This window comes from Aphanomyces astaci (genome assembly GCF_000520075.1).
Source record: "Aphanomyces astaci strain APO3 unplaced genomic scaffold supercont1.97, whole genome shotgun sequence".
Classification (NCBI taxonomy): Eukaryota; Oomycota; class Saprolegniomycetes; order Saprolegniales; family Verrucalvaceae; genus Aphanomyces; species Aphanomyces astaci.
This window is the reverse complement of record NW_009798360.1, coordinates 75,938-85,153: the sequence shown is the minus strand read 5'-3', so window position 1 is coordinate 85,153 and position 9,216 is coordinate 75,938. Positions and strand designations below refer to the sequence as shown.

General features: G+C 46.4%; 5 protein-coding genes across 12 annotated transcripts; 3 read left to right on the top strand and 2 right to left on the bottom strand.

Annotated features, from left to right (window-relative positions):
• Positions 1–94: 94 nt before the first annotated feature.
• Positions 95–1,728, bottom strand: H257_17062 (hypothetical protein). 5 transcript variants are annotated; one of them, XM_009845708.1, is made up of 8 exons: positions 1,427–1,728; positions 1,309–1,377; positions 1,163–1,242; positions 1,029–1,099; positions 886–975; positions 713–824; positions 306–380; positions 95–257 (listed from the first exon to the last, which is right to left on the bottom strand). In XM_009845708.1, exons 1-8 carry the CDS (start codon positions 1,702–1,704, stop codon positions 178–180), a joined length of 855 nt encoding a protein of 284 aa, XP_009844010.1. In that variant the 5' UTR covers positions 1,705–1,728; the 3' UTR covers positions 95–177. The 5 variants fall into 5 exon arrangements, with proteins under 5 accessions (XP_009844010.1, XP_009844008.1, XP_009844011.1 ...); XM_009845706.1 differs by having other exon boundaries at positions 1,163–1,236; XM_009845709.1 differs by having other exon boundaries at positions 1,029–1,242.
• Positions 1,729–1,825: 97 nt separating this feature from the next.
• H257_17060 (hypothetical protein) lies at positions 1,826–4,345 on the top strand. 4 transcript variants are annotated; one of them, XM_009845704.1, is made up of 9 exons: positions 1,826–2,039; positions 2,090–2,269; positions 2,310–2,389; positions 2,441–2,575; positions 2,641–2,789; positions 3,068–3,130; positions 3,232–3,324; positions 3,402–3,544; positions 3,601–4,345. In XM_009845704.1, the coding sequence occupies exons 1-9, from the start codon at positions 1,866–1,868 to the stop codon at positions 3,745–3,747; spliced, it is 1,164 nt and encodes a 387-aa protein (XP_009844006.1). In that variant the 5' UTR covers positions 1,826–1,865; the 3' UTR covers positions 3,748–4,345. The 4 variants fall into 4 exon arrangements, with proteins under 4 accessions (XP_009844006.1, XP_009844005.1, XP_009844004.1 ...); XM_009845703.1 differs by having other exon boundaries at positions 3,402–4,345; XM_009845702.1 differs by having other exon boundaries at positions 3,232–3,544.
• Positions 3,798–4,277, bottom strand: H257_17061 (hypothetical protein; the record flags this gene model as incomplete). The annotated part of the gene is made up of 1 exon (XM_009845705.1): positions 3,798–4,277. The coding sequence occupies one exon, from the start codon at positions 4,275–4,277 to the stop codon at positions 3,798–3,800; it is 480 nt and encodes a 159-aa protein (XP_009844007.1).
• A 274-nt stretch (positions 4,346–4,619) lies between the features above and the next one.
• H257_17059 (hypothetical protein) lies at positions 4,620–7,481 on the top strand. Its single transcript, XM_009845700.1, has 6 exons — positions 4,620–5,032; positions 5,086–5,210; positions 5,263–5,327; positions 5,391–5,828; positions 6,230–6,868; positions 7,213–7,481. The coding sequence occupies exons 1-6, from the start codon at positions 4,659–4,661 to the stop codon at positions 7,402–7,404; spliced, it is 1,833 nt and encodes a 610-aa protein (XP_009844002.1). The 5' UTR covers positions 4,620–4,658; the 3' UTR covers positions 7,405–7,481.
• A 950-nt stretch (positions 7,482–8,431) lies between these two features.
• Positions 8,432–9,183, top strand: H257_17058 (hypothetical protein; the record flags this gene model as incomplete). The annotated part of the gene is made up of 2 exons (XM_009845699.1): positions 8,432–9,057; positions 9,123–9,183. The coding sequence occupies 2 exons, from the start codon at positions 8,432–8,434 to the stop codon at positions 9,181–9,183; spliced, it is 687 nt and encodes a 228-aa protein (XP_009844001.1).
• Positions 9,184–9,216: the final 33 nt, after the last annotated feature.

The window sequence follows — 9,216 nt, the reverse complement described above, 5'->3', positions numbered from 1 at the left end:
GGTCTGGCGATTACTACGTAGTAGTACTTGTACATTGCGCAAGTGCGTTCAACCAACCGCGTAGGACATTTTGAGTAAAACGCACAACACACGGTTCAGCATCCAAAACCATCAATAATGTCGTTAACCCTTAACAGTTACTAGTACTTCCACTAGTACTTGTACTAGTAGATACTACTACGGCCCAGAGGAGGACGATGGAGTATACCCAGACACACTGCCGCTTTTAAATGACCGCACAACCACATGGTCGAATCCTACCAGCAGCCCGTGAGTACTAGTAGTACCTACTATCCACAAACAACCCAAGTCTCTGCAAATTGTCTCCACGTGGTGGATTTGAGTTGGCAGCAACGCTCGCTCCTTCTCCGCGTCCAGTTCTACAACACACACGGCCTCATCGTCAACATGTCTTAATTTATTAAAACCATGGAAATATTTATATATTTATATATATATGTATTCTTGTGGATTCGGTACGAATTTCCTGGCCTCGTCGAATCGAGATCACGGGGCCGAATCGAATCACGAATCATCGACGCTATTGGCTAATCGAATTTTCAGTGGATTTGATTGGCTCTTACAGAAAAAAGGACAAGTATATTCAACCAATCAGAACTCCAGCGTGATGATTCAATTTACAAACCGTTATGGAAGTTTACAGCGAATTCATAATATAACTATATATTTTTTTCCATCATATCGAACGTACCCACGGCGGCGCGGTTGTTGGCCAAGAACCGCACGCGTAGGTTGTCTGTACGAGCCAAAGCCAACGAAGATCGGACCTCGCCTTCGGCTTTTTCAATGCGTGCTAAATGGTCCTAATAGAATTCATATATATATATAATATATATCCATGATTCAAACAAATATTCTATTTACAGGATTCGCGGATACGCCAAAGGCCAACCGAGAACGCAAGCATGGCGACGCCGCGTAGTTCCAATTGGGAAGTCCAAGGTCTTTTGAAATCTAAACAATGAAGAACAAACACTATTTACATGGTCATGGAGAAGGACCCAAACCTGGCGCACACTGGCCTTGGAGAGATGTTCTAATGGACTCACGACTTGGAATTCCGTGGCGGCTACAAGTCCTATGCAAAACATGATAAACAGTACAAGGGTACTACTACTACTGTATATATGTACATTTGTACCTAGCCTCGTTGGATCGAGCTTGTCGTCGGCGTTGGTGCCGTTGAACATCACGGGAATCACTCCTGGGCTTGAGCTACAACTATGTCCAACTATGAGACAATACACGAAATATATAGCTGTGGCGTATATATATATATATATATACCCTTGAGCTTTTACATGGGCGGCCACTTGGTTCAACGTAGTGTACAGGTTGGTTTTGCAGTAATAGCAACTAGACGAAATATATTGGTCGGTGGCGTGTGTTCTTGAAGGAAACATACCTTTGGCCTTTGTTTTCGACGTAGCGGGGATCATTGCCTTCGCTTGTACGTGCCTCCCATAACGGAATCCCGATGGCCGACGCGACATTGCGCGCCAACAGCAACTGATCTTGCGGCAATGCAGCCGACACACCTAGGCATGCAATGCTGTTCTCGGGAAAGACGCGGTGGACCAATGCGGCCACTAGGGACGAGTCCACACCGCCAGAGTACGCCACGATGTTTACATGTTTGGATGACCCTGCCTGGCGCACCCGCGCGAGCAGCTGGTCCAGCATAGTTTGGGATCTTTTTGCTCAAAATGCAGAATCATCCGGATGTTCGGATACATACGTGGGAGTACTAATAGTAGTACTTGCTTAATTTAGTATTACTAGGTCCTGTAGTTTGATTGCCAGAGGTTGCAACAGTTTTTTGTGGAGAGGGCAGAGGCGTTGTGATGGACGAGGAAGAGTTCGCGCATTATGCAGAGGTCCTGCTGTCGATGAAGGAATACGAAGGGTTCGTGTGGCGTGAAGGATTTCGGAAGAAGCAGCACTTGAAGCGCCTAAACGAGAAGCATGCGCGGCGTCTCCCGGCGTTCACGGTCAAGGACAGCATTCCTGCCATGCTGGTGGGAACAACATCAAGCACGTATAGATTGCTGATCTGTGACACTTGTAGCGATATGCGAAGACGAACCAAGAGTTCTGGGACCAAGTGTGCGCGATGCAGGCGAACTTTGGGCCGGAAGTGGACCTGCCGAGCCACATCAACCTCAAGCAGCCGATGAAGACCCCGTACCGCCATTACTCGAAGCTCAAAAGCACACTGCATCAACTCGTGCGCGACTGGGCAGTCGAGGTCGGCATGTCCATCACGATGTCCTTCTAACGCGGCATAGGGCGCGGAAGAGCGAGAGCGATGCTACCAACCCATCGTAGACGAGTTGAAGCGTGTGTTGCCTGTGGGTCCTGACAACCGGTAGGTACACTGCAAAAACCCATCTATCTGGTACCAATTCCCTCGATATAGGAACCAGCAAAAAGTGCTTGTACCGGGAGCAGGGTTGGGCCGGTTGGCGCTGGAGATTGTGTCGGCAGGATACGCCACCCAAGGCAACGAGTTTTCGTACCAAATGCTCTTTACGAGTAATTTTATCCTCAACTGGTACTATATCCTCTATATATATATATATATTTGAATACTTTATAATATATTATTTCAACATGTAGTGCCCGGCAACCTGATGCATATACCGTCCACCCTTGGATTGATAATCCGTCAAATGTCATGTCTTTTGATGACTTTGGACGCGCTGTATCCATTCCTGATGTTTCCCCCGACTCTCTTCTTGCCTTGACATCGTCGTCGTCTCCTGGAGGTAAATGTGGGCCAATATATATATATATATAGTATTAATATATATACATTATTATTATTAATATACATTATTATTATTAATATATATTATTAATATATATACATTATTAATATATACATTATTAATATATATATACATTATTAATATATATATACATTATTAATATATATTTATACATTATTAATATATATATATATATATATATATATATTATTAATATATATACATTATTAATATATATATACCCCTAATGCCCTCTATGTTGGGTGTGGATATAGGAGCAGAACCAAACTTCTCCATGTGCGCTGGTGAATTCCTCGAAGTCTATGCCGATGAACGAGGTACTGTACATCCAATCACCAATATATATATATATATATATATAATTCAAAACGATATTGTTGTAAGTAATAATTTATATATTTATTCTATATCAACATAGAAACTTGGGATTGCATTGTCACGTGCTTCTTCATTGACGCCGCGCCCAACGTCATCGAGTTCATTGAAGCGTTTGAGCGGTTGTTAAAGCCAGGTAAAACACTAGATTTCGCCAATATTACTCATCTCTCCAATATATATATATATATTTCAAATGAATCCTATTTATAGGTGGAGTATGGATCAACTTGGGGCCATTACTGTACCATTGGCAAAATGGCAGCGGCGCCGACGACGACCGATACGATCAGTCGATCGAGCTCTCGTACGAAGAAATCAAGCATGTGGCCGAGGGGTATAACTTTAAGTTTACGGTACAGTGTATAGTGTACATAGTAACGTGTATCGTCTAAACGATGGTGTGGAGTAGAGGGAAGAACGAAAGGAGTGCCTGTACACGTGCAACCCGACGTCGATGCTTCGGTCGGTGTACAACTGCATCATGTTTACAGCGATCAAAGGCACGCCGTTGGAACCGTGCAGCCCATCGACGAAGGCGCCATCGTCGAAGAAGTAGTAGTTGGACGATGCCGCTAGAGAATGAAAAATGGATCGTTGAGAATAAAGTTAGGCATTGCGCGTGATGGAAAACGAGTTTGCAAACGGATTCCATCCACATGGTGGGTCATCGTGCGGGTGAGGCGAGTCTTGAAGGAAGAATTGAGACGATAGTCGCGTAATGTTGGCTCGGTGTGGGGTTGGCGGCTGCGGGGACTTGACCTGTGTCGATGCCGTCACGTGTTCTTCCAAGTCGGCGTCGATCAGCGCGTTGAAGTCCAGGATACTTTGATGGAATGATGGAATCACAGCGTCCGCTGACCGATCACGCAACGAGCGCATGGGAAGGGGGGAAGTACTAGGAGATCCTCGAAGTTGTCGGAGCTTTCGCAAGGCAGGCCGCAACGTCTGAGACGGCTTTAGCATGACTTTCGTTCCCTCCCCTGGTGATCTGCGCTCAGCTGCCAGTCCCCCTACCAGCCACTTGTTGCTGCCTGGGGAGTCAGCATGTCCATCTACGCTCGTTGTCGATTCGCCCGCGAATGCCATCGCTTCTCACCTTGTTCAAATTCAAAACTGCCGAAAGATCGAAAGCGTTTCGAAATTTGATATCTTCCGATTCTACATATGATTGGCTATAATAACTTGAAGAATACTGTCCCATTGGCTAATGTAATAAATTCTACTCGCATTTCATTCGCTATATAAAGATTAATATTAGCCAATAGAAGACCCCGATGGAATGACCAGCATTCAGACGCTGTATTTTAATTCACGCAACGACGGCATACAAATACCTATACAAAACTGCAACGATTTTCAAATTCTCGTCAGTCGTGTCTTGATGTTTGTATACCCTTACACGGCAAGAGCGTATTTATTTTCGTCCCTTTTCATTAGCGAAACTGGGCGGGAACACATCACGCCGCCATGTTCTATTCCCAGCTCATCCTGGCAAAGAAGGGCCCTCTTGGGCAAGTATGGCTTGCTGCGCATTGGGACAAGAAGTTGACGAAGGCCACCATCACGGCAGCCGATGTGGGTCAAGCCGCTGATTCCATTGCGAACCCAGTCGTGCCACTCGCGCTGCGAGTGTCGGGACATCTCTTGCTCGGGGTCACCCGCATCTACAGCCGCAAGGTGAACTACCTCTTCACGGACTGCAGTGAAGCATTGGTCAAGATCAAGATGGCATTCCGGCCCGGTGTCGTGGACTTGCCGGAACAACAGGTCACGGCCAACCCGAGCTCGATCAATGTGTCGTCGTTCGGCGAGTTCGACGCGCACATTCCCTACGACATCCAGTACGTCCTCTCTATTACGTGAGTTGATTGAACTCATGCATGTGTGTGCACAGTGCTTTGGTCGCTCCTTCCTTGACGGAATGGATGACGACTCCGTCCCAGACCCAGGCGCGGCGGCAGGACATTACGTTGGCCGACACAAGCGACCGACATCAAGACGACTCACTCGGTGGAAAAGGTAGTGCATCCATGTCCATCCCAACCTAGTCTCCGTCTTGACTTGCATGTAGATTCGTTTGAGGATTCGTTTGGCGGCGGCGACTGGCAAGCGTTTGACATTGACACTAACCAGGAAGTACTGTCTCCTTCCTTCACATCCCCCCCACCTGTCTGTCGACTAATCTCACATGCATGTCAGTTGGACTCCAGCACCATCAGCGACATTGAACGTGCTCGTGATGGCGACGCCTCGAGCCTTGTTGCGGTCCCGAAAGACGCGAGCTTACTCCTCGACAACTCAGACGCCGAGCTCAACAAGCCCGCAGACAACACAATGGACGACGTCGACATGTTCCAAACCGACAAGGACGACGACATCGACATGATGCAGGTGGAAGTGCCCGACATCGACATGAACCCAGAGGACCCGTATGCCGACCACGGACTCGACATGGCGCCGCCACTGTCGCCACCGCCGCGCCCTGAAGACAATGCGTCGTCTCAGACCATCGACTTTGCCATTGAAGAACAAGACAAGAGCAGCTTGGAACCTCAAACGCCGTCGCAGAAAAAGTTGCGCAAGCGCAAGATCGGCCGCGATTCCATGACTGAGCTCTCGTCGGCGTCGATCAAAAAGGTAAGAGTGTGTGTCGTTCGGGTGTTGTACCCCTGAGAATGTTGGACGTTTTGACTTCAAGACGTTCTTTTTATGCGAGAATGCATGTCTTTTTACTTCTAGTACCGGCCTTCCCATAGTTCTTTTATACCCAAACGTTGGTCTTTTTCGTAGCCATCTCGTTCTTTTACGCATGAATGTATTATGTCTTCTACTCCAAGTATTGGACCTTTTGACCTTTGAAATTTCATATGAAACTAATAAGTGTAAGAGGTATCTTGTTTTGTGTGACTGATATACATCATTCTTTTGAGCCAATCATATTACAACCTCTCCATTCATTGTAGCCAATCATACTCGTTTGCTGGAGTAGTTATCCAATATAAAGAGGCATTTCATTTGACGATATTACATGTTTGTAGGGGTTAAAAGACGTGTCGGACATTGTGCGCGTTCGCGGCAATAATACTTCGTCCAAGCGTATCAAAGTCCACAATGAGGAGGAGGACCCGATGCCGCGGCTGAGTGCGCCGTCGACGTCGGCGTCGATGTCGTCGACGTTGCTCGGCCTGTTTCGGGTATCCATGATGGCCCAGCCCACGACGTTGCTATCTTCTTGTACTTGTACTGATCAAGGTGCTGGGAAACAAACTCAAGATGACCAACAACCCGTGGAGCGCATGCGCCGGCAGAGTGTGCAAGGAGTGGTGTCGTATGCTGAAGAAGGAGGCGACGAAGACGATATCGTGGATGGACGTGGCCTAAAGTCTGTCATTGGTGGTGGTGATGATATGGACAAAGTTGCCGAGTTTGAGTTTGGCGGCGGCCTCGAACCTCTCCACCACGCCGACCACGGAGTCGATATGCAGGACGAAGAAGAAGAAAAGGAAGACGAGCACGACATTCATTTGGATTTGGACTTGACGCTGGCCCCTGTAAACGACATACTCGCCAACAACGAAGACGACCATCATTCTGGCGCGACCCCCAACGACCATCACAAGTGGCACCCCCACACGATCAAGGTGCTTAAAGTGTTGCGGCAGTCGCTTGAAGACAAGGTAATAATTATTTGTATTTGTTTGTATCTATCTATCAATATATATATATAAATATATATTAAATCTATTTATATATGTGTGTATTATTTTAATAATACAAAATGTATATAAATTTGAAAACTATGTGGAGGGTCAAACCCACGTATGTATTTATATATTAAATATATTTATATAAATGTATTATTTTAATAATTCAAAATGTATATAAATTTGAAAACTATTTGGAGGGTCGAACCCAACGTATGTAGCACCAGTACTATTTTTTTTATGTTTTATTTGAATAGATATTATGTATTGGATGGTGTATATTTACATGGTTTGTATATATATGCACACTATTATAGGACACGGTGTCGTACCGCGCTTTGGCCAAGACGACGCGAAGTCGGCGGACGGCGGCGGCGCTGTTTTTTGAAATGCTGCAGCTCAAGACGTTGGATTTGATCGAAGTGGCGCAGCCCAACGCGTACGGAAACATTCACATTTCAAAGGCGCCGCGGTTCATGGAGCATATCCCGGCCGTGGACGGCGAGTAGTACTGTACTAGTATATGGAAGAAGTACTAGTGTCGGAAGCTATAATAAATACTATACGTTTGCAAACAACCCAGCAGTTGGAATTTGTGATCGACACGAGAAATGGTTGGTATTGTGTGTTCTCTCGCCCACAAATCATCGACGATATAAGTACAGGCTTGGCGAAACAGAATATAGGTTGAATAATTACGATTGGCTAAGACCGAGTTTGGAACACTACGTTCAACGTAGTACAACTTGCGTACTGCTACATACATAATGCTATCGATGCCATTACCATTCAAGAAGTGCCCCCAACTGTCATTTCCAAAGTCCATTCATTTCAAGATGTTTAATTGTTCTGCTTCGTGGGGCGTCGTGTCCATGTGGACTTTGCTACAACTGAACCCCAGGGGGACCTTAAAGACAAGATCAACGACGCAAAATTGTATGACTTTCCCGTCGAGACGCCGAAAGATAACCATTTTGAAAGGGTTTTACGATTGGCAAACTTACTGTTAGCCAATGAAGCAACATTATGATATAGTTTAAAATGGTAACTTATTATGAATTCGCTATAAACTACCAAAATTCGCCAAATCAATATTGAATCATGATGGAGTTCTGATTGGTTGATCTTGTCCTTTCTGTAAGAGCCAATCAAATCCACACACAATTGGATTAGCGATTCGTGATTCGATTCGGTGGCGAGATTCAATTCGATGGGGTCTGGATATTGTACCGAATCCACAATAGTTGCACGTATATTAATACTAGTAGTTGCCCGATATGACTGGAAGTATATGTGTTAACGTTTATAGTACAGCATTCTTTTTTTTGCTCAGTGCTGTCCTCCAGTTGCATGAACAAACAACGTCAAGAAGGCCAAGCCGCATGGAGTGCATTGAGCGTGCCAGAGATCTTGGCATCAATCATTTCGTATCAACGCGGCATCTTCCACGACATGGTACCTTTCTTCGCTTTCGAAGTTCCTGTGAAGCATTCGGATACATGTTGGAGACGTTACGATACAAACGAGGATACCGCCATGACAGCGTTGGCAGCAGCGTTGGGTCCGTGGCTGAACGCTTGGGGGTTGTCCCGACTGCCGAAACTGTTTGCATGTTTGCCGCACATGCAACGGGTTGTGATGTTGGTGGCTATTTGGAACAATCGACTTGACGTCGTCCAGTACCTGCACAAGACAGTTGGCCTCGAGTGGTTCCAAGGTGACAAGCTGTTGGACGTAGCCGCCCGCTGTAACCACTTGGGGATGGTGCTATACCTGCATGAACATGGATGTGGTGGATGCACCGCCGATGCCATGGACGCCGCAGCTGGCAACGGCAACTTGGCGATCGTCCGGTACTTGCACCAACACCGTGGGGAAGGCGGGACGAAGCACGGGTGTTTTGAATCAGCGAAGAATGGCCATTTGGACGTGCTAACGTATCTCAATCAACATGTCACAGCCATCGACCACAACGACGAGGGGTGGATTAATGTGTTTGACGAGGTGGCAACGAATGGACATTTGGAAACTGTGCAATACCTGCATCCGTACGTCGAGAAATGCACCTCAAGTGCCATGGACGATGCAGCGAAGAATGGTCATTTGGATGTTGTCCAATGGCTTCATGTCAACCGCCACGAAGGATGCTCCTACGAAGCCATGTACAACGCCGGGAAGCACGGACATTTAGAAACGGTGAAGTTCTTACATCAACGTCTAACCGAAGGGTGTCGCTGGCGTCAGGCTTGGACAAAACCCTCTCCTTGGTTTTGCGAAGCACTCATTGAGTCTTGGATAAAACCCACTCCCTGGCTTTACGA